The sequence below is a fragment of the Monopterus albus genome, unplaced genomic scaffold (assembly GCF_001952655.1).
Source record: "Monopterus albus unplaced genomic scaffold, M_albus_1.0 scaffold94.1, whole genome shotgun sequence".
Classification (NCBI taxonomy): Eukaryota; Metazoa; Chordata; class Actinopteri; order Synbranchiformes; family Synbranchidae; genus Monopterus; species Monopterus albus.
Window position 1 is genome coordinate 360,150 of NW_018127974.1, and position 24,435 is coordinate 384,584.

A 24,435-nucleotide genomic window follows, 5' to 3' on the forward strand; every position below is an offset into this window, starting at 1 on the left:
TTCCATTCCCTTCGCGGCAGAGCATTTACCACTGCAGGGTGCGCAGGAAAGCTGCCTCCATCCTCAAAGATCCAACCCACCCCAAGCATGGACTGTTCGCCTCCCTACCCTCTGGCCGGAGGTTCAGAAGTGTGAAATGCAGGACCACTAGACTGAAAAACTCTTTCTTTCCCTCTGCCATCAGACTCCTAAACAGCTGAGGAGTTTATTACCAGGTTCATTCATAGCCTCCTCCTTTAACCATGATGACTAAAGTGTGGGTGTCAAGGTGAGCAGTTGTTTGCATATCTCCTGTCTCTCCACGGTTACATATTGTGCTATATTCACTAAGCCACGCTTTCTTTTGAGCAAGGCAATTGATAATCAATCTGTCAAGTGCACAGACAAAACACAAATTCCATGTGAAATAACTAAAAGAGATCTAACTTTGGCAGAAACTAGTGCATCTGTGCAAGACCCCATTGTCCATTATGAACTGCTGATTGAGAAAACAGGTATTTTGAGGGCCTTTAATGTTTTTATATGTGTTTATAGTCATATAAGTAAAAGTGCCTTGTATTTAACTGAAACAATGTCTCCTTTAAAATGAATTCTTGAGGAAAGATGTGTAACATGCAAAGGCACTTGTGGGCTACAAAAGATCCCATCATAGCAGGAAAATTACATACTGCCTGCCAAATTAAGCAAACACTGATGCAACACATCTGTTTAGACCATTTATTTTGCTCCATAAACACTTTGACATTTTAAACTTTTGCTTATATGAACACTGCTGAGGAATCTTTCAATCACAAATTCACAGAGTAGTGCTGACTGTCCAAGGTCAGGCACATACTATATATTGTGCATCATTTGAAAGATGCACAATATGTACATTGTATTATTTGTACAAATATCATGCTGAAATTCTATATAATAGTGGTAAATTACAGAATGACTTTGGCTTTATTGAAAGCAAAACAGCAATTTATTCTGGAGAAATGTTCAGGACTGTCCGGATGCTGTGGAACAAAAAAAAGAAAAGAAGAACTCAGCAGATATGAACTATTTTAATAATGCATCAATGTTGTTGAATCATTAATAATGAAGAAAGTAGAAGTGTAAAGCTACCATTTGCTGTGCTTCATCAGTTCAATGGCATCATTAATCTGGTCCAAAGTCATGTTGTGAGTGATAAACTCATCCACCTTCACCTTCTTGTCCAGGTAGGCTTTAACCATCTCAGACACACCATCCTTGCTCTTGAAGCCTAGGCCACAAAATAATCACAAAATAAGAGCAGAGTCTTATCTAGAATACAACTAGCTAAAGAAGTGAAGAACATGTGTCCAAAGCCATTTAATTTCCGCAGATTCATTAGTCAGTGATGACTGTCATAGTTTCACCTCCAAATATGGAGCCCTTCCATGTGCGTCCAGCGATGAGTTGAACGGGCCGGGTAGCAACATCATGCAGCTCTGTCCAGCCAACTATCACACTGACACCCCAAGCCTGTATACAAGACTCCAAGGCACTGCGCTAGATTGAGAAATGAGTCAATGTCAATGAATGGTTCAAAAGGCTGAGTGGCTGATAAAAAGTGGGTTTTAAATGTTAGACACAATTCTTTTTGGGAAAGAAACAACACAAAGTCAGTGAGCTTGTAACAGAAGGATGTAGGTCCAAAAGCCTGGACTGGCTAAAGAAATGATGGCAGTAAAACTGCTAGAAAGGAGCACACAAGCTCAGTTGACTTTGATTAGGTTAATATTTTAATAGGCAAGATACATGTCCCGACTAAATGAAATCCACCTCACCATGACTCCCACATTCCCAGTACATTCCAGTGAGTAGTCCACTCCTCCATTGGTCATCTCTGCCAGCACTTGGCTGATGGGTTTATCATGATCCTTAGGGTTCACAAAGTCGGTCGCACCGAACACCTTGGCCTTCTCAAACTTCTCTGGATTGATGTCAACTGCAATGATCTTCTTGGCTCCTGCAGCCTTGCAGCCCATGACTGCAGCCAAACCTACAGCTCCCAGGCCAAACACAGCACATGTGGAGCCTGGTTCCACCTAAAGTGACAAAGACACCACATAGTACTTTAGGCTGGACTACTTAATACTTAATAAAAATCAATCGGGAGTTTTGTATCTCATAACACTCATGATTACTCTTTTAAGAAGCTTTCTGTTTTTGGAAATTTAATTTCTCCCTTACGTCACCAAAAGTGCCAAATTATAGGGACAGAACATAAAATGCCCCATATTGTTGTTGCAGTGTGGTATTAATCAACATACACACACCTTAGCAGTATTGACTGCTGCTCCATAACCAGTGCAAATCCCACAGCCGAGGAGACAGACTTTGTCCAGAGGGGCAGCGGGGTCGATCTTTGCCACAGCAATCTGGTTAACCACTGTGTACTCGGAGAAGGTACTGGTTCCCATAAACTGCAGCACCTTCTTCCCCTTACAGGTAAACCTGCTCTCTTTCCCATCGTGTTGAACACTGAACCTGAATGACATAAGATTTTGATTGAAAAAAATCCTAAAACAAGTATTCACTAAATACTTGCTATATGTAAACCTGGTGTCTTCCAATGCCATCACGTCATAACGATCAACAGCCCTAAACAGACAATTTATTAAAATAAAAATACATGGGTTTGTCTTATGTAATTGAAACTGCATAAACAACATGTTAGCATATTTTTATTAAATTACTATCTTGTTTGTACATATTCAGTGTTTACAGTAAGGTTTAATTAATGTTTAGTAAAGTATGGTATCAGCCACCTCTTGTGAGCTTTTATGGGGTTGAGAAAAAGGTGAAGAGAAGAAGAAAGAAAAGAAAGAAAAATGGGTAAAGCAGAAGTATAATGGCTTGACTGATCTGTGTTCAGACTTCCCTAATGTTATCAGGATAACAAATGTTGGACTGATTTATTCCATGTCACACAGCCCACATTGCTTATAATAGTCAGAACTATGACACTTTGGGAGTCGGCCTATATCAGACGCTGGATATCTATTTGGCTTCTGTCTGTTTATGAGTGTTCTTAACTGATATTGTATTACTATGTTTTTATTGCTGTAGAACTTTGTGCTCTTGAGCTGGAAAGTGCGGTACAAATAAAGATTATTATTATTATTACTTTTGTGTAGAAACTTAGTGCATAAAGTGTTTACACCTCTAAATAGGTCTATAACCCTATGAATACATTCAGGTGATGACAAGAACAAGAAAAATCTCACCATCCTTTTTCACACTGGTTGGTCTTAGGACTCTTACAAAAGCGACATTCTCTACACTGGGAGAGGAACAGTGGAATCACCTTGTCGCCTGTAATTCAAAAACAATGGTGCAATTTCAAATAAAATTTAGACCAATTTATAAAATTACAAATGAACTGTTAAACATTTGTTTCCTTAAGGTGGACCAAATGACACAAAAATGCTTTGGTCTAGCCATTGCTACCCCTAATTGAAAAGGAAGAGAAAAGCCAGCAATTAGATAAATGAAACTGAGGTTTAACAGATAGCAGGAAAATTACATACTGCCTGCCAAATTAAGCAAACACTGATGCAACACATCTGTTTAGACCATTTATTTTGCTCCATAAACACTTTGACATTTTAAACTTTTGCTTATATGAACACTGCTGAGGAATCTTTCAATCACAAATTCACAGTGTAGTGCTGACTGTCCAAGGTCAGGCACATACTATATATTGTGCATCATTTGAAAGATCTTTTTATGATGTACACTGTATTATTTGTACAGATATCATGCTGAAATTCTGTATAATAGTGGTAAATTACAGAATGACTTTGGCTTTATTGAAAGCAAAACAGCAATTTATTCTGGAGAAATGTTCAGGACTGTCCGGATGCTGTGGAACAAAAAAAAGAAAAGAAGAACTCAGCAGATATGAACTATTTTAATAATGCATCAATGTTGTTGAATCATTAATAATGAAGAAAGTAGAAGTGTAAAGCTACCATTTGCTGTGCTTCATCAGTTCAATGGCATCATTAATCTGGTCCAAAGTCATGTTGTGAGTGATAAACTCATCCACCTTCACCTTCTTGTCCAGGTAGGCTTTAACCATCTCAGACACACCATCCTTGCTCTTGAAGCCTAGGCCACAAAATAATCACAAAATAAGAGCAGAGTCTTATCTAGAATACAACTAGCTAAAGAAGTGAAGAACATGTGTCCAAAGCCATTTAGTTTCATTTAGTTTCAGAATCTAATGGATTCATTAGTCAGTGATGACTGTCATAGTCTCACCTCCAAATACGGAGCCCTTCCATGTGCGTCCACTGATGAGTTGAACGGGCCGGGTAGCAACATCATGCAGCTCTGTCCAGCCAACTATCACACTGACACCCCAAGCCCATATACAAGACTCCAAGGCACTGCGCTAAATGGAGAAACAAGCCAAAGTAAGTGAGCTTAACCACAATGGTTCCAAAGGCTGAATGGCTGATCAAATGTGGACTTTAAATATAAGATTACACTGCTTCTTAGGAAAGAATCTTAAGTATAATCAGGCTTCTGGAGCCAGTTTACATGAAATCTTAGTGTAACCCTCTTAATCCACCTCACCATGACTCCCACATTCCCAGTACATTCCAGTGAGTAGTCCACTCCTCCATTGGTCATCTCTGCCAGCACTTGGCTGATGGGTTTATCATGATCCTTAGGGTTCACAAAGTCGGTCGCACCGAACACCTTGGCCTTCTCAGACTTCTCTGGATTGATGTCAACTGCAATGATCTTCTTGGCTCCTGCAGTCTGATGGACTATAAGGCAGTCTAATTCAGTCTGTTGCACTTACAGACTAGAAGGCATTTTGAAATTTTTACATGTAATGTGATACAGAAGCATTAAAAAGACTTCTGATAAAAAGAAAGTTCAAAATGGGACAATATCATTCTGTAATCTGATGTCTAACATCTGACCCATGTTGCATGTAGAATTGTGGTGTCATCTGCATTTCTCAGTGCTCGATACAGACAGGCTAGATGTTTGCATGCTAAATATTGACTGCTGCTCCATAACCAGTGCAAATCCCACAGCCGAGGAGACAGACTTTGTCCAGAGGGGCAGTGGGGTCGATCTTTGCCACAGCAATCTGGTTAACCACTGTGTACTCGGAGAAGGTACCGGTTCCCGTAAACGACTGCACCTTCTTCCCCTTACAGGTAAACCTGCTCTCTTTCCCATCATGTTTAACATTGAACCTGAATGACATAAGATTTTGATTGAAAAAATCCTAAAACAAGTATTCACTAAATACTTGCTATATGTTTAAAAAGTTTAAATAAAAAAAAAACAAAGATCTATACTCTTTGTTAAAGACACTCACCATGACTTTTCACACTGGTTGGTTTTGGGACTCTTACAAAAGCGACATTCCCGACACTGGGAGAGGAAAATAGGAATCACCTTGTCACCTGAAAAACAAAACAATGTTACTGATTGATGAATTTTACATACACTGATTTCTAGCTATGGACCTAATCCCCCAAACTGTAATCCTTCCTGCTTGAACCTTTTTTGTTTAGCCATACATGGTATAAAACATAAAATATTTCCAACACAGTGCTTCTGAGATGTTTCAGTCTGTTCAGCACTCTTTGATCACTAGTGCCATCCTTCATTTTTATTCATAAGCTTAGCTTACTGATCGCTGCCAATGGGGCATGCTACAAGTCCAAGTGACTGAATTGTAGAACCACTCTCTGATGAACTATAAGGCAATCTAATTCAGTCTGTTGCACTTACAGACTAGAAGGCATTTTGAAATTTTTACATGTAATGTGATACAGAAGCATTAAAAAGACTTTTGATAAAAAGAAAGTTCAAAATGGGACAATATCATTCTGTAATCTGATGTCTAACATCTGACCCATGTTGCATGTAGAATTGTGGTGTCATCTGCATTTCTCAGTGCTCGATACAGACAGGCTAGATGTTTGCATGCTAAATATGTCTTGGCTTCATAGTCAACATACAGACACAAGGCTAATTCTTCTTATCTGATTGCAATTAAGTGTATTTTGCACAACTGAAAATTGACCTGGCTGAAATTCGGTGACTCCTGGCCCAATGCTCTCTACAATGCCAGCCGCCTCATGGCCGAGGACTGTTGGGAAACCATCTTTAGGCATAGCCTCCAGAAGATAGTACAGATCTGAATGGCAAACTGCAGTTGCCACAATCTGCACCAAAAATAATGAACACAATGAAAAACACTGAGGGGTCCCTTGGAGTTCATTTTCAGTGGGTTTGGCAGTATTAGCAATGTTTTCTTATTGTACTGGTATTTTTCATTACAAGATAAAATTATAACATATCACTAAGTGAATCTAATGAGCTGTATAAGGCAGGGCTCTTCATGTAACAGTATATCTCTATCACCAATGTGAGACAAAGGCTGCTGCAGAGAGGATTTAAAGAGTTACGGAGTAGAAAAACAAACATGTCTGTACATGAGCGTGTCTGGACTGTGGGAATGCCTCACCTTGATCCGGACCTCATTGGCCTGGGGTGGGGCTACCTCAATCTCTTCAATCACTAAAGGCTTGTTGGGCTCCCAGGCCACTGCAGCCTTACATTTGATGACCTAGAGAGCAATCATTAATCAGTGGGGGCTAGCTACCACCATTAAAGCTACACTAGGATGGGTTTCTTTAAAAAAGTGTCACAGTGCCACCATCCCTGAAATGCCTCAAGCACCCAAGTCATGTAGCATTTGTAATTTGAAGTGCATTTACCTGATACAGGCTGAGAGTTTTCAACTATCTTTGAAAGTTAAATATTTATATATTCAATACTGCATCTCATAAGGAAACACAAAGCAATATATTGGCAGCTTTTCACATGTACTATAAAAGGTAATATACTACATATCATGTTGCAGTTTTCTGTGCTACAATTCAAGGCAAGCGTTCATCTAGAGTATGTCTTTAATGCTAAATTGAATGATATGCAACACTGCAAAAAAAAAAAAATCATTAAGAAACCAAATGGGTTTCACATTGACCTTTTTTTATTATATGCTGACAACTATGGTTTTAGTGTTTCTGCTACAGCTGCTCGTGGCAAAAGTACATGAAAAGCAAGAGTCTAAAGTCTACACACAAGTTATTACTGCAGATTAGCTACAGTACCTTGAGTTAGTGGCCCTCATTGTCATTATCAGTAGTTATGAAAGTTGCTTCAGGCTGTGTTCCAAGTTAAACAGAGCATGAGATATTTTACTGAGGCCAAGGGGGAAAAGACAGTGATAGAAAGTGAGATACAGATGGTATTTCACCCGTAAATGTAGCTAATACATAACAATTATACATTTTATTGAGGTAAAGGAAGAAGAATTTTAACATGTATATCTGTAAACAGATATGTATATATTAAAATACTGCACACTTATACTGCTGTCAGATATAAATTTGCTATTACACATTCTAGCCACTGACTCGCCCTCACATATATACTATTGATATGAATTGCACACAATACAGGAGCACATTACAATTTCAAAAAATAGTCATGTAAATTGGTATAATGCAATCTAGTTACACTGATTCTGATGTTTTATTTGATTATTTTGTATCCCCATTTTTAGTGTGTGCTCATAAACACACAGGTGGATAAAAGAAAACAAAATACAAACAAAAATGTACAAAAACATTGCAAAATTAAGTGTTTATACTTAATTATCGTTTATACTTACCTTACCAGCTGTGGCCATTACTGCAAATATGAGTGCGCAAGAAAGAGGAGCTCAGACTGGACTGTAGCTATTTAAAGCAGAGGGGGGAGGAGCTTTGTCAAAAGCCCTTCTGTCAACATCAGAAACACCTCAAAAGCTTAAAGTGCCCGTGGCATGCTCATTTTGCTAATTTCCAGCCATTTAATGTTTAACCCTCATAACTCCAAATAGTCTGCAATTATTTCAGAATGATAAAATCAGAGAGCCTCTTCCTAAAAATGGGAGGATAGTTTGTGAAAGTGCACAACTCCTGCTGCTGCTGTTGTGTCAAAAGTGAACAGCACAACCAGCCGTGAGGGCATTAATTATTAATTATTTTGAATTTCTCCTCCATAGATAGGTAAACAACGGTGTATGTACCAATGAAAAGAAATGTGTAAACAAAGTGGGTAACTGAGAAACCCCTTATTTTAACTGGCATAATGCAGACATTGTAACTATCCTTTGGTGTTGCTGTAGCCAAATTTAATATTTAAATCACTTATTGCCTTTAAATCATTGTATTGTTTAAACAAAGTGGGTAACTGAGAAACCCCTTATTTTAACTGGCATAATGCAGACATTGTAACTATCCTTTGGTGTTGCTGTAGCCAAATTTAATATTTAAATCACTTATTGCCTTTAAATCATTGTAGCGTTTATATATATATATATATATATATATATATCCAGTGTGATACATTAACTATTCATCCATCAAAGCATTGCCCCTCTATTAGTAGGCCAGTCCCTCCCCTGTGCTAGACCCTCCTGTTTATCTTAATCATTGTTCAAAGAAAACCTTTCATGTGACTCTTAGATAATATAAGTCCCATTTGTTTAAACAGAGTACTCTTAACACGAACATTGTTTCCCATGCCAGCAGAAACCACTGTTCTAAAGGCACACTGAGTCTGTCCATGTTCCATTATTTTTAGACCACTTCCTTGAGGGATTCCATGGTTAGTTCTGCTCATTTGGTTCTGTTTACCTTTTGAGAAAACCTGGTTAATATGTTAATATGTGACAAAATTTTCAGATCAGACCTGAAAAGATTTGGATACAAGATTAACTATTTTATTGTCTTAGCAGGCAAATTTGGTATCCTGTAACTGAAGTTGTCTGTCATACAGTATGCTGTTCTGACAAATAATACACTATACATAAACTAAACATGTGCGCTGCCAGGCGCACATATGTAACAAATGAGGACTCACTGCTCACTAACTAATGTATGTGAGTCTCTCTCTCTCTCTGCTGTCACCCTTCTTAATTTAGCAGTCAGATGCTCTAAATATCTATTAATCTGATGAATGAGAACCAAACAAAAGTCTATATCTACACAATAGGGTACATTTATCTTGGGTTCACAAGGAGCTTGGTGATGGCACTCTGCACAGAGTGAGGAGAAGAAACCTCCATCCCCAATAAGGCACACACTCACGTACTTATAACAAAATGAAATGAAAAAAACATAACCAGTATCATTCAACAACAAGACCCTTACACTTCCCAAACAGACCTGAACAAGATAAGAACAATATTCCCCCAAACAGATTGTCCTAATAAGATGCAGTTCAGTCACTTCTTTTCAGTTTGACGCATCAATTGTATGATATCAGGTCAGAAGAAAGTTTTACTTCCCTTATATTTCCTTCCACCAGAAATCGAAGGATGCCGCCATCTACACCATGATGCATTCACTGGGCGTGGGAAAACAACATTAAGTCCACTGGAAAGAACTAATAAAATGTATACACACACACATATATATATATATATAAAACACCAAAATAACCTAGGTTACACATACAAGGCTGCGACAGATGCTAATCATTTAGAGGGACCAAAGTTGAGGACAGTGTAATTTTTCAGTGTCATGTCTCCTCTACTTTTTATACTGTCCAAAACAACCTAGATGAGGCTAACCGGTTGTCTGCACACAGCACAGTGAGTGCACATTTTCTGACACAAATATCCATAATTTACTTTAGGTCAGTGACTTTTAACTCAGTGGCTTTTAATTTTAACTTCACTTCTTCATTTTGGAAATACACTTATCTCTTTGGAGTTTAATATTATGAGAAGTCACTTTCCTGGCTCCCACAAACACCCGGCATTGTGGCCTTTAATTACTGTACAGTTTGAACCTGCAACATGGAGCTAGCTACAAAGCAAATTTACACATGGGCACAAAGAAGGAAAATATTAACATTGACCTGTAACAGACACAGAGAATGCTATTTCTACTTTGCTAGCATATGTAAACAATGCCATTAAGAACAAAAGGAAGCAGAAGTATGTCTGGGTTTGATTAAAATAATTGGAGTTACTTGGAACGACTGGGGGGGTTATATGAAATGTTTGGCTAAGACAGCATTCAAAATGTTTACTGGGGCTTGTTAGTGTTTGCTATGGCTTAGTTAACAGTTTGTTAACTTTTTTAACAGTTACCCTAAATTATTAAGAAAGTAAATGTTAATGAAGGGTTATGGTTGTGTGGGTGCAGTCTGTGTTTGGGGCCCAACTCAACAAAACACCTGTAGACCTGCCTTCACTCCTACACCCACAGAGAATCTACATTGGGCTTGGTGATAATACAGTTATTGACTCAGTGGGGTTGTTATTGGTGTTTTTTTCCTCTTGTTGACAATCCTGGTAGAACAGTGTCAGTGGCTGGACAACTGAGCGAACCCGGCTCTAAGATGTGATTGCCTCCCAAACCAGTTGGACCTGCCACTGCTTAACCTGAGCAAATACAAGGCAGATAATGTGTGTCAAGTCTGCCCTTTGCTTGGGTGAGGAGAGGGTTCAGGTATGCTTTATATTTAGGTCAGAGTGGAGAAAATCCCTGATATGTGCATGGTTAGGAGAATAGTGCTCCATGTAATGGTGTCTACGAAATTACTGAATGTGTATTTTATCTTAGGTTAGGGTTGGAAAGTGACATTGCTTATTGTGAGTCCCTGAAGATTTATGATGGCATGGCCTGACACCCCGCTTTTTGGGTCCAAATAATAGGTAAACAGCACTTAATTCATATACTGAGCTTCCATATGAATGCTCACTCATTCGTTGACACGTTAACTGTTTATAACTGCACTGATAGTGGTGATGAATTAATAGATCATATCTGCGGGAGAAAATTACAAAATGAAAAAATTGCTACTGAGTGCAGCTCAAACTAACCAGGACACTGACCTCACCTTTTGACACAATGTGGGGAAAAGTCAAAAATTCAAGTCAATAAAATATTAATTTAAGTAACAATTGTCACTGAAAAAATGTAACTTTTGTATACTTACTGCAAGTTAGAATATTCAAACTTTACACTACCACAGCTTTAAAGGTTTACTTTAATAAATGTGTTGTAAGCTAAAAAACCTATTGTAAACCCTGTTTTTTGTGCTTGTCTTTTTTTTTTCGTTTAGTTTATTTTTTAATCACAGGATCATTTATAATGTGCATATGTGAGACCTTTTGGCTTTGGAGATAATTGTGTTCTGAGAGACGTGGGTCACATGTTTGTGGAGAGGTACTTATCTAAAGGTCATATGAAGGTGTTGCATGAAGAATGATTAAGGTTTATCATTATATAGTATTACCCAGAAGAATGTTGGATTTTAACCACTTATTGTCTCAGTTAGCTTCTTTACCTTTATCTATAAATGATGGGGTCACTTTGGGCTTATATGAATTGATTGGTTTCAGCCACATTTTGAATATTCTGGTTATTTCATATGAGAGGTTTCTGTTTTTGTGTTTGCTCTGTGGGGTTGCAAGTAAAGCTCAAGTGAATTCCTCATCTGCATCACTCCATAACTGGGTTTATATAATGTTCTAACTGCAGCCCTCTTGAGAAACACACTGGCTTTTTGTTCTTGCCAGTTCAGAATAATTGTTCTTTTAAATGATATTTTGTCCTTGATTGTTACACCAGGTTGTGTGATTACACTTGAATGTGTCAGTCACTAAAAGTCTCATCATTATAGCTTCCTGATTCTTCACATCTTAAGACATTTGGAGAAATGTTTTTATATAATTCAAGGCACCTGGTGCTTAGCTGAAATATTGTCTCCTTCATAATATATAGCATATTGTGTAACATGCAAAAGCACATGTGCAGAACAAATCCTGGATCCCATCTTGGAAGAATAACTGTACACTGCTTGCCAAGTTAGAAAAACACGCACACTCACACATGTAGTAAATTTGAAGTAAGAATGTTCTACTGACAAGAACATTGTGTCACAATACAGTGCTGAATTTAATAACAGACTGTTTTGTAGATTCCTAAACGCTGGTCCTATGACATACAACGCAAGAAAACAAAACAAACAAACAAAAAAACTACAAATGAAAAGGCTCCATCTGCTTACACGATTTCTTTTACTTTATAAACACTTTGACATGTTTAGCATTTGCTATGAACACTATCAGCTAGGTCTCACACTCACAAGCTGCACATGTCCACTGAAAGGTGTTGATTGTTCAAGGCCTGGGACACATACTGTATTGTCCATAAATTAAAAAATCTTTTTGGCTTACTAGTCAACAGTTCTCAACAGTTATGTAAGTGTCTGGAACATCTTAGAGCCCATAGGTCAAAAAGAGGACATGCAGTATTTTACCAAGGCAGAGAAGATGGAAGGAGAAAAAGAGAAATGCTGTAAAAATAATACATTTAAATTGATTTTAGAAAATAATCCAGGTGTGTGCAAAAATATTACAATAAAACACTTAAACATGTATCATGTATCATTTTGGTATGTTACATCCAAACACTTTTCACTGTTTTGTTTGGTTAAAAAGTTGCTAAAATCATTTATATCTCACTTTATTGACTCTGGTAAATCAGAATGGATAACCTTAGCTTACTGTAGCTAACTCGTAGTGGGCATAGAGATCCAGTCGATGAGGGTGACCAACTGAAAAATGACTCTGCACCCTGAACTCAGCTCCACTGAGCTCCCAGTTTGGCAGCTAATGCTAGTTAGCAACTGTCAGCAGATAAACACTGCAGATAGATCATTTTCTGTCCTGTCTGTGCTCAAACTCAAGACTAAGGTGGAAGCTGGACATAGCTGAAGCATCTGCTACTGTATGTAGCTGTATGGGATAAGCTTTTTTTGTATAAATTACCTTACAGATGTACATAGTGTATACATCTATGGACAGTAACAAGTGTGATGCCCCTAAAATGGTGCATTTATCCTAAATTCAATACAGTGTCACAACTTCACATTCTCTCTAAATCACGTTATGTCATGTCACATTACTTACTCCTTTCCTTGTGTCATAATTAATATGGTCGCTAGATGTTGCCAAATGAAACATTTTGTAATAACCTGGCACAAATGATGTTTACTGTTATATTTTACAAGAAGACAGTCTATACAACTTGGCTAGTCTGAGTGAAACTGAATTAAAACTTTTTGGCAAGAGCACTCTTGTAAACACTATGCAAGATGGACTTTAGACACATGGAACAGGCAGTTCTGGAGAGAGATACACTGTTCTTTTGACACACAACACAACAAAAGCACAACACATCTGTTTAGGCCATTTATTTAACTCCATAAACACTGTGACATGTTTAGGTTTTCAGGCATGTATACAGTATTGTGCATCAATAGAAAGATCTGTTTATCATGCACATTGTGTGTATAAATGATTTTGCTACATTTGAAAGCAACACAGTGGTCTCATGGAGAAACACTCAGGACCGTCCGGATGCTGTGGAGCAAAAATACACACAACAGTAATGAGAAGACCTTTTAATTTTTTATCTGTAGTTATTATATCATTAATGCTTGAGAATGTATAAGCACTGTATATGAATCTACCATTTGCCGTGCTTCATCAATTCAATGGCGTCATTGATCTGGACCAAACTCATGTTGTGAGTGATAAACTCATCCAGCTTCACCTTCTTGTTCAGGTAGGCCTTAACCATTTCAGGCACACCATCCTTACTCTTAAATCCTGACACCCAGAATAAAGAATAACAAGTACAAACAGTATTATCTCAATTAAACTGGTTGAACAATTGCTGAGATCAAGCAGAAAGCTCTTCGGTTACTGCCACAGCACAGGTGGTACTGGGGATGGACTGACTTATATGCCAGAGGCTTTAATGACTGCTAAGCCTTTGGCTAAAACTAAAGGGTGCTAACCTGAGTGAGCTCAACTAACTTTGTGTTTTTGCTCTGTTTGTTCTCCACATTGCCACTCACGTGACAAAACACACAGACTAGGAAAATACTTAAGTCTCAACAAATAGTTGCTCTCTGCATTCATCTGCAGTGTGCCAAATCTTATGCATTCATATGATTAGTCTCATACTTGTTCTTAAGACTGATACATTTATGGCCTATGCTTTTGCGCTCTCCTCTTTGCATTTCAAATGTTGTGGGAGTGTATGTAGTGCTTTGACCTCCAGTTCTAATACCTTGCCTGTTTCCAGTTAAGCAAAATGTGTAACTTATCAAATATTGAGCCACAAATAAATCCAAATGAAGTGTAAATATAATCTAAAAAGTGTCCAAATATATCAGCGGAAGAGTGATTTACATGACTATTGTTGTGTTCCGCAATTCAAGCCATTACAACTCCGTATAGATCTTTCACAGCTTGATCCTTCACCAAATAAACTGTTGCCAATCTAGTTTGCTAAATAATACATTTGACTACGACTGATAGCCATTTCTGAACTGTTAGTTAGTAAATCTTGCTGGCACTGCAAACCCATGGATGAGTAGAACAGCAACTACAGTAGCAAGCAACTAGAAACGGGTATGCCTGTCACAATTGAAACCGGAAGTCAGCGAACTACAGTCAGGCACAGAGCCTATTAGCATGCGGAAGTGCTTATCCAAAACTGGTCCTGTGTGTCGGCAGGCTGTTTTGCAAATGCCTGGAATGGATCAGCAGCTGCAGTTTAGTATAAGCAGCTTACCTCGGTGCTCTGTGTAATGTGACTTCATTGTGAGAAGTTGATAATGTCTTTACCTAGTTTTGACTTTTCTAAAGTTTCACAGATTGTGCATAGTGACTTCCATAGCCTGCTATAGTTGATGTCTTTGTTGTATAGGGAGACCTGTTGATGCCATTTCACTCTGTGTGCACCCTGCTCATTGTTTGGAGTTGCTGAGTGGCAAACTGATAGGAAAGCCTTATGTAGTCTTATTTTGTCAATCTTGTATATTCTTAAGCCTGAGTTTGGTTGGTCTTTTTGTTCTTTTTTGTAATTATTTGGTTTTGATCTATTGTTTCCTGCACTATTGTATTGACCTAGTCTTTTTCTGTCTAAAAACCCATTCATGTACAATAAATCCTGCAGACCCTAACTATTCCATCTAGTCGTAACGTTGCTTCCTTTATCTTTGGTAAAGTGAACGTAACAACAAATAACTTGTGACTGGGACAGTTACAGAAGTGTTTTAAATAGTGGGGAAAGTCATATTTGTCTGACATGCATCTCACCTCCAAAGGAGGAGCCCTTCCATGTGCGTCCACTGATGAGTTTAATGGGTCGGGCAGCAAAGTCATACAGGTCTGTCCAGCCAACTATCACACTGACACCCCAAGCCCATATACAAGACTCCAAGGCACTGCGCTAAATGGAGAAACAAGCCAAAGTAAGTGAGCTTAACCACAATGGTTCCAAAGGCTGAATGGCTGATCAAATGTGGACTTTAAATATAAGATTACACTGCTTCTTAGGAAAGAATCTTAAATATAATCAGCCTTCTGGAGCCAGTTTACATGAAATCTTAGTGTAACCCTCTTAATCCACCTCACCATGACTCCCACATTCCCAGTACATTCCAGTGAGTAGTCCACTCCTCCATTGGTCATCTCTGTCAGCACTTGGCTGATGGGTTTATCATGATCCTTAGGGTTCACAAAGTCGGTCGCACCGAACACCTTGGCCTTCTCAAACTTCTCTGGATTGATGTCAACTGCAATGATCTTCTTGGCTCCTGCAGCCTTGCAGCCCATGACTGCAGACAAACCTACAGCTCCCAGGCCAAACACAGCACATGTGGAGCCTGGTTCCACCTAAAGTGACAAAGACACCACATAGTACTTTAGGCTGGACTACTTAATACTTAATAAAAATCAATCGGGAGTTTTGTATCTCATAACACTCATAATTACTCTTTTATGAAGCTTTCTGTTTCGGGGAATTAATTGATAGAATTTCTCTCTTAAGTCACCAAAAGTGCCAAATTATAGGGACAGAACATAAAATGCCCCATATTGTTGTTGCAGTGTGGGGGGAATTAATTGATAGAATTTCTCCCTTAAGTCACCAAAAGTGCCAAATTATAGGGACAGAACATAAAATGCCCCATATTGTTGTTGCAGTGTGGTATTAATCAGCATACACACCTTAGCAGTATTGACTGCTGCTCCATAACCAGTGCAAATCCCACAGCCGAGGAGACAGACTTTGTCCAGAGGGGCAGCGGGGTCGATCTTTGCCACAGCAATCTGGTTAACCACTGTGTACTCGGAGAAGGTACTGGTTCCCATAAACTGCAGCACCTTCTTCCCCTTACAGGTAAACCTGCTCTCTTTCCCATCGTGTTGAACACTGAACCTGAATGACATAAGATTTTGATTGAAAAAAATCCTAAAACAAGTATTCACTAAATACTTGCTATATGTAAACCTGGTGTCTTCCAATGCCATCACGTCATAACGATCAACAGCCCTAAACAGACAATTTATTAAAATAAAAATACACGGGTTTGTCTTATGTAAATGAAACTGCATAAACAACATGTTAGCATATTTTTATTAAATTACTATCTTGTTTGTACATATTCAGTGTTTACAGTAAGGTTTAGTTAATGTTTAGTAAAGTATGGTATCAGCCACCTCTTGTGAGCTTTTATGGGGTTGAGAAAAAGGTGAAGAGAAGAAGAAAGAAAAGAAAGAAAAATGGGTAAAGCAGAAGTATAATGGCTTGACTGATCTGTGTTCAGACTTCCCTAATGTTATCAGGATAACAAATGTTGGACTGATTTATTCCATGTCACACAGCCCACATTGCTTATAATAGTCAGAACTATGACACTTTGGGAGTCGGCCTATATCAGACGCTGGATATCTATTTGGCTTCTGTCTGTTTATGAGTGTTCTTAACTGATATTGTATTACTATGTTTTTATTGCTGTAGAACTTTGTGCTCTTGAGCTGGAAAGTGCGGTACAAATAAAGATTATTATTATTATTACTTTTGTGTAGAAACTTAGTGCATAAAGTGTTTACACCTCTAAATAGGTCTATAACCCTATGAATAGATTCAGGTGATGACAAGAACAAGAAAAATCTCACCATCCTTTTTCACACTGGTTGGTCTTAGGACTCTTACAAAAGCGACATTCTCTACACTGGGAGGTGAACATTGGAATCACCTTGTCGCCTGTAATTCAAAAACAATGGTGCAATTTCAAATAAAATTTAGACCAATTTATAAAATTACAAATGAACTGTTAAACATTTGTTTCCTTAAGGTGGACCAAATGACACAAAAATGCTTTGGTCTAGCCATTGCTACCCCTAATTGAAAAGGAAGAGAAAAGCCAGCAATTAGATAAATGAAACTGAGGTTTAACAGACCTGGCTGAAATTCAGTGACTCCAGGCCCGACACTCTCAACGATACCAGCTCCCTCATGTCCAAGGACAGCTGGGAAGCCATCTTTATGCATACCCTCAAACAGGTGGTACAGGTCTGTATGACACAACCCAGTCGCCACAATCTGCACCGAAGACAATGATGACATAATGAAATTACTGATGCTTCTTTTATTCAAACAGTTGAGTAGCGGGCTTTTTTTAAATAGCTTTGTTGGGAGTCCAGAGTTTGCTAAACCCCCATGCCAGGACTCTTTTTATTTAAGTGTCTTCTACTGGGACAGTCAGCTGGTGAGGGTGCCATTTTTTTGCTTGGAACATGTAGCTTTAGCCACAGTTATTCAACACTATCATGTGCTGTATGTATCAGCTGCATATTTAAGAGTCCTTTACAGGGTTCTTGCTGTAAAATAAGTGAGAGAAAGATTAAAATGACAACCAAAGACAGTTTTCAGTTAACTCATGCTGCTAACATTACACTAATTAACTATTTTTACTAGCTAGCTACTGCTGATAAAATCTGTGACAGAGATCAAACATGAAAAGTCTGCTTCTGCCTACCTCTGACTAAATTCAATGACCTGTTGTTTCAGAAACAAAGAACTTTGAATGGCACATCTGTCATCACAGAATGCACTGCACACGACCCTTGTTTTTCCTCAATAATGTGAACATGTCCTCAGGTGTTCCTTTACAGAGAGTCTGGTAGCACTAGTATCTTTTCATTTTATATTGAGATACAGCATATGATTAAATATTGATATTAAAAATATCACATATGGAGCTTCAGACCTGTATTTAGGCTAAGTATGAAATGAGTGGAGAGCCACTGCATATCCAGAAGGTTAGTGAAGTCCTTAAAATCAGTCTTCCCTTTTCATGTAACAGTATATCTCTGTCACCAGTGTGAGACAAAGGCTGCTGCAGACAGGATTTAAAGAATTGCAGAGCAGAAAAACAAATTTATCTGTACATGTGGGTGTCTTGACTGTGGGCATGCCTCACCTTGATGCGGACCTCATTAGCCTGGGGTGGGGCTACCTCAATCTCTTCAATCACCAAAGGCTTGTTGGGCTCCCAGGCCACTGCAGCCTTGCACCTGATGACCTAGAGAGCAATCACATCATCATAAAATCACACTGCTGGGTGCTGCCTCAGGTAAACTATGCTAGAAAGGGTTTCTGGAAGGGCACAAAAAGGCAACTTTTCAGGTACCCACTCAAGCAATGTGTAATTTCAAGTGCAGTTGCCACAGACTGACACAAGCTAAGAACTTTCAAGTATCTCTTTGAATTTTAGTATGACTAGTTGAGCAATGGGTAAAATATATTGATTTCAAGGTAAGCAGTCACCTACAGGTGTCATACTGACTTACTGTATTTTCCACTGTGCATTTCTTAGATTACATGCATTTACAATAGAGAACAGTGGTTTCATTGTCACTGACATAGCTTCTCCTGGAAAATGCCAACATTACATGAAAAGCACGAGTTAAAGAACACACAAATTATTTGGTCAATAACTGATATAAGGTTGGCAAATTTAGTATCACTGAGTAAACCACTGAGTAAATCAGTTGGTATAAATGAAGTGGTCTGCTATGAAATGCTTATTCCATTGTGGTTGTACAATGGATTCTTGGAATTCCACCATTATCTTTTTTTTTTTTGCTTACTACCCCATTCAGCTTTGCCAAAATCCACAGTTGCACAATATTTGTCTGGATAGTTTCAGACTGTGTGCCATGTCAAACCTGGACATGCAGCATTTCACTGAGGCAAAAAAGAGATCAGAGATTGCAATTTGATTTTACTATTCTATATTTTTATTGCAGTGAAAATAATTCTAAGTTGATTTAGTGAAAGCAAACATGCATGTGCAAAGCAGTACATTAAAACTCTGCACATGAGAGCACTGAAATGTATTTATAGTATCATGCATCAGCTTGGTACAGTATGTTACACTCAGCCAAACCTCAGGACTTTATGCACAAACATAAAATGCATTTCAATCTGAAAACATTTTATAATCATTTGAGAACCTCATAATGACCAAATAAAATGTCAAATGTGAAAGTAATTTTCGAATGTTTTATTACTGATTATACGTGTACAGTACTTGTACACCACTACACATATTGAATTATGTACCTACCTTTCCAGTTGTGGCCATTTTTGCAAAAAAGATCACAAAGTCACAAAATGAGTGAGGCGTTGAGAAAGAAGAAAGAATGCTGCAGAATGGGGGAGTAAGAAGGAGAGTACTTACGCTTAAGGTTTAAATACTGCTGCAAGAAAAAAATCATTACACAACAATTCAGGGTGGGGACTTTGCAAGTTTTTCATATGGCATTGGCTATTGATAACAAAAAGTGGCAACAAACAAACAAAAACCTTCTTGAGCCATGCAATCAGTTACTGATACTCAACTTTTTTAAAATCTCAAAACATGTTGGCTTCTTGAGAAAGAAGTTGCGGTTTTGGCTTTATCTTTTCTTCAAAGCTTCCCTGAGCAGTTTGCTTCCACAGTACATGATGAAGATGACTGAAATTGTCAGTCAAAAGATTGTTGTGGAGAGTTTCACTCGTTATGTTGTAAATTACACTCAAATAGGTTGAGAATTCAAATGTTTACAATGACAGAAAACCAACACACCTTAGCAGTATTGACTGCTGCTCCATAACCAGTGCAAATCCCACAGCCGAGGAGACAGACTTTGTCCAGAGGGGCAGTGGGGTCGATCTTTGCCACAGCAATCTGGTTAACCACTGTGTACTCGGAGAAGGTACTGGTTCCCAAAAACTGCAGCACCTTCTTCCCCTTACAGGTGAACCTGGTGTCTTCCAATGCCATCACGTCATAACGATCAACAGCCCTAAACAGACAATTTATTAAAATAAAAATACACGGGTTTGTCTTATGTAAATGAAACTGCATAAACAACATGTTAGCATATTTTTATTAAATTACTATCTTGTTTGTACATATTCAGTGTTTACAGTAAGGTTTAGTTAATGTTTAGTAAAGTATGGTATCAGCCACCTCTTGTGAGCTTTTATGGGGTTGAGAAAAAGGTGAAGAGAAGAAGAAAGAAAAGAAAGAAAAATGGGTAAAGCAGAAGTATAATGGCTTGACTGATCTGTGTTCAGACTTCCCTAATGTTATCAGGATAACAAATGTTGGACTGATTTATTCCATGTCACACAGCCCACATTGCTTATAATAGTCAGAACTATGACACTTCGGGAGTCGGCCTATATCAGACGCTGGATATCTATTTGGCTTCTGTCTGTTTATGAGTGTTCTTAACTGATATTGTATTACTATGTTTTTATTGCTGTAGAACTTTGTGCTCTTGAGCTGGAAAGTGCGGTACAAATAAAGATTATTATTATTATTACTTTTGTGTAGAAACTTAGTGCATAAAGTGTTTACACCTCTAAATAGGTCTATAACCCTATGAATAGATTCAGGTGATGACAAGAACAAGAAAAATCTCACCATCCTTTTTCACACTGGTTGGTCTTAGGACTCTTACAAAAGCGACATTCTCTACACTGGGAGAGGAACAGTGGAATCACCTTGTCGCCTGTAATTCAAAAACAATGGTGCAATTTCAAATAAAATTTAGACCAATTTATAAAATTACAAATGAACTGTTAAACATTTGTTTCCTTAAGGTGGACCAAATGACACAAAAATGCTTTGGTCTAGCCATTGCTACCCCTAATTGAAAAGGAAGAGAAAAGCCAGCAATTAGATAAATGAAACTGAGGTTTAACAGACCTGGCTGAAATTCAGTGACTCCAGGCCCGACACTCTCAACGATACCAGCTCCCTCATGTCCAAGGACAGCTGGGAAGCCATCTTTATGCATACCCTCAAACAGGTGGTACAGGTCTGTATGGCACAACCCAGTCGCCACAATCTGCACCGAAGACAATGATGACATAATGAAATTACTGATGCTTCTTTTATTCAAACAGTTGGGTAGCGGGCTTTTTTTATAGCTTTGTTGGGAGTCCAGAGTTTGCTAAACCCCCATGCCAGGACTCTCTTTATTTAAGTGTCTTCTACTGGGACAGTCAGCTGGTGAGGGTGCCATTTTTTTGCTTGGAACATGTAGCTTTAGCCACAGTTATTCAACACTATCATGTGCTGTATGTATCAGCTGCATATTTAAGAGTCCTTTACAGGGTTCTTGCTGTAAAATAAGTGAGAGAAAGATTAAAATGACAACCAAAGACAGTTTTCAGTTAACTCATGCTGCTAACATTACACTAATTAACTATTTTTACTAGCTAGCTACTGCTGATAAAATCTGTGACAGAGATCAAACATGAAAAGTCTGCTTCTGCCTACCTCTGACTAAATTCAATGACCTGTTGTTTCAGAAACAAAGAACTTTGAATGGCACATCTGTCATCACAGAATGCACTGCACACGACCCTTGTTTTTCCTCAATAATGTGAACATGTCCTCAGGTGTTCCTTTACAGAGAGTCTGGTAGCACTAGTATCTTTTCATTTTATATTGAGATACAGCATATGATTAAATATTGATATTAAAAATATCACATATGGAGCTTCAGACCTGTATTTAGGCTAAGTATGAAATGAGTGGAGAGCCACTGCATATCCAGAAGGTTAGTGAAGTCCTTAAAATCAGTCTTCCCTTTTCATGTAACAGTATATCTCTGTCACCAGTGTGAGACAAAGGCTGCTGCAGACAGGATTTAAAGAATTGCAGAGCAGAAAAACAAATTTATCTGTACATGTGGGTGTCTTGACTGTGGGCATGCCTCACCTTGATGCGGACCTCATTAGCCTGGGGTGGGGCTACCTCAATCTCTTCAATCACCAAAGGCTTGTTGGGCTCCCAGGCCACTGCAGCCTTGCACCTGATGACCTAGAGAGCAATCACATCATCATAAAATCACACTGCTGGGTGCTGCCTCAGGTAAACTATGCTAGAAAGGGTTTCTGGAAGGGCACAAAAAGGCAACTTTTCAGGTACCCACTCAAGCAATGTGTAATTTCAAGTGCAGTTGCCACAGACTGACACAAGCTAAGAACTTTCAAGTATCTCTTTGAATTTTAGTATGACTAGTTGAGCAATGGGTAAAATATGTTGATTTCAAGGTAAGCAGTCACCTACAGGTGTCATACTGACTTACTGTATTTTCCACTGTGCATTTCTTAGATTACATGCATTTACAATAGAGAACAGTGGTTTCCTTGTCACTGACATAGCTTCTCCTGGAAAATGCCAACATCACATGAAAAGCACGAGTTAAAGAACACACAAATTATTTGGTCAATAACTGATATAAAGTTGGCAAATTTAGTATCACTGAGTAAATCAGTTGGTATCAATGAAGTGGTCTGCTATGAAATGCTTATTCCATTGTGGTTGCGCAATGGATTCTTGGAATTCCACCATTATCTTTTTTTTTTTTTGCTTACTACCCCATTCAGCTTTGCCAAAGTCCACAGTTGCACAATATTTGTCTGGATAGTTTCAGACTGTGTGCCATGTCAAACCTGGACATGCAGCATTTCACTGAGGCAAAAAAGAGATCAGAGATTGCAATTTGATTTTACTATTCTATATTTTTATTGCAGTGAAAATAATTCTAAGTTGATTTAGTGAAAGCAAACATGCATGTGCAAAGCATTACATTAAAACTTTGCACATGAGAGCACTGAAATGTATTTATAGTATCATGCATCAGCTTGGTACAGTATGTTATACTCAGCCAAACCTCAGGACTTGATGCACAAACATAAAATGCATTTCAATCTGAAAACATTTTATAATCATTTGAGAACCTCATAATGACCAAATAAAATGTCAAATGTGAAAGTAATTTTCGAATGTTTTATTACTGATTATACGTGTACAGTACTTGTACACCACTACACATATTGAATTATGTACCTACCTTTCCAGTTGTGGCCATTTTTGCAAAAAAGATCCCAAAGTCACAAAATGAGTGAGGCGTTGAGAAAGAAGAAAGAATGGTGCAGAACGGGAGAGTGAGAAGGAGAGTACTTACCCTTGAGGTTTAAATACTGCTGCAAGAAAAGAATCATTACACAACCATTCAGGGTGGGGACATTGCAAGTTTTTCATATGGCATTGGCTATTGATAACAAAAAGTGGAAACAAACAAACAAAAACCTTCTTGAGCCATGCAATCAGTTACTGATTCTCAACTTTTTAAAAATCTCAAAACATGTTGGCTTCATGAGAAAGAAGTTGCGGTTTTGGCTTTATCTTTTCTTCAAAGCTTCCCTGAGCAGTTTGTTTCAACAAACTGCCTTGAAGACACAAGCATGAAAGTATCAGGAACTGGTTAAAGTTTGTTTAGGTTGTCTGCCGCTAATTTTTAACATGTCTGGCTAACTGCATTACTTTCAACAAAAACGGCCTAGTATTATTTCCAAGAGTAATAGTTTACCTCATTATTTGAAAGGTTACAGGCCATATTTAAAAAAAAAAGTTCATGTCTAGTAACTTTACAGTGTATATGCCAGTCCCACTGGATCACAGTTTAGAGTAACTTTAGTATCTGTCCTGCTTTTTTACTGAATTTGGAAAGTTAACACAGAAGCCATTGTTACCTGAGATGATGTTACATTTTTCAAGCACACATATCCTCAAAATGAAAGACGTTTGTTGCGAGCTAACATTAACCCTTATGGGTTGCTTTAATAAACTGACCTTATTAGTTGCGAAAGCCAAAAAATGGCCTCTTCCAAAACCAGCTCTAAAAATTTCATAAATTCATATTTTTTTCCACTTTAAACTAGCCAATCTTTTAAAACTACTTCTGCCTGAAATATAAATATCAAATATGAATGATATTTTTGGAGTTTTTAACCCTTTAAAGGCCAGTATGTTTACATAACCCCACTGTTTTCTATGAGAAAAAAACAAAAAACTAAAATAATTTCCAAAAAATACATTTCAACCAGAATTTGATTATTATTATTATTATTAGACCCTAAGATGGGTCAATGATTAGCAGCAACA

The 24,435-nt window shown here is 38.1% G+C and overlaps 2 protein-coding genes across 2 annotated transcripts; both read right to left on the reverse strand.

Annotated features, from left to right (window-relative positions):
* Positions 1–703: 703 nt before the first annotated feature.
* On the reverse strand, positions 704–7,795 carry LOC109964984 (alcohol dehydrogenase 1-like). The gene is made up of 10 exons (XM_020608644.1): positions 7,730–7,795; positions 6,518–6,619; positions 6,074–6,215; positions 5,360–5,447; positions 5,061–5,234; positions 2,289–2,325; positions 1,797–2,057; positions 1,386–1,518; positions 1,111–1,249; positions 704–1,001 (listed from the first exon to the last, which is right to left on the reverse strand). The coding sequence occupies exons 1-10, from the start codon at positions 7,745–7,747 to the stop codon at positions 968–970; spliced, it is 1,128 nt and encodes a 375-aa protein (XP_020464300.1). The 5' UTR covers positions 7,748–7,795; the 3' UTR covers positions 704–967.
* Positions 7,796–13,299: 5,504 nt separating this feature from the next.
* On the reverse strand, positions 13,300–23,422 carry LOC109964985 (alcohol dehydrogenase 1-like). Its single transcript, XM_020608645.1, has 9 exons — positions 23,342–23,422; positions 22,204–22,305; positions 21,184–21,325; positions 20,899–20,986; positions 20,053–20,272; positions 15,551–15,811; positions 15,233–15,365; positions 13,594–13,732; positions 13,300–13,483 (listed from the first exon to the last, which is right to left on the reverse strand). Exons 1-9 carry the CDS (start codon positions 23,357–23,359, stop codon positions 13,453–13,455), a joined length of 1,134 nt encoding a protein of 377 aa, XP_020464301.1. The 5' UTR covers positions 23,360–23,422; the 3' UTR covers positions 13,300–13,452.
* Positions 23,423–24,435: the final 1,013 nt, after the last annotated feature.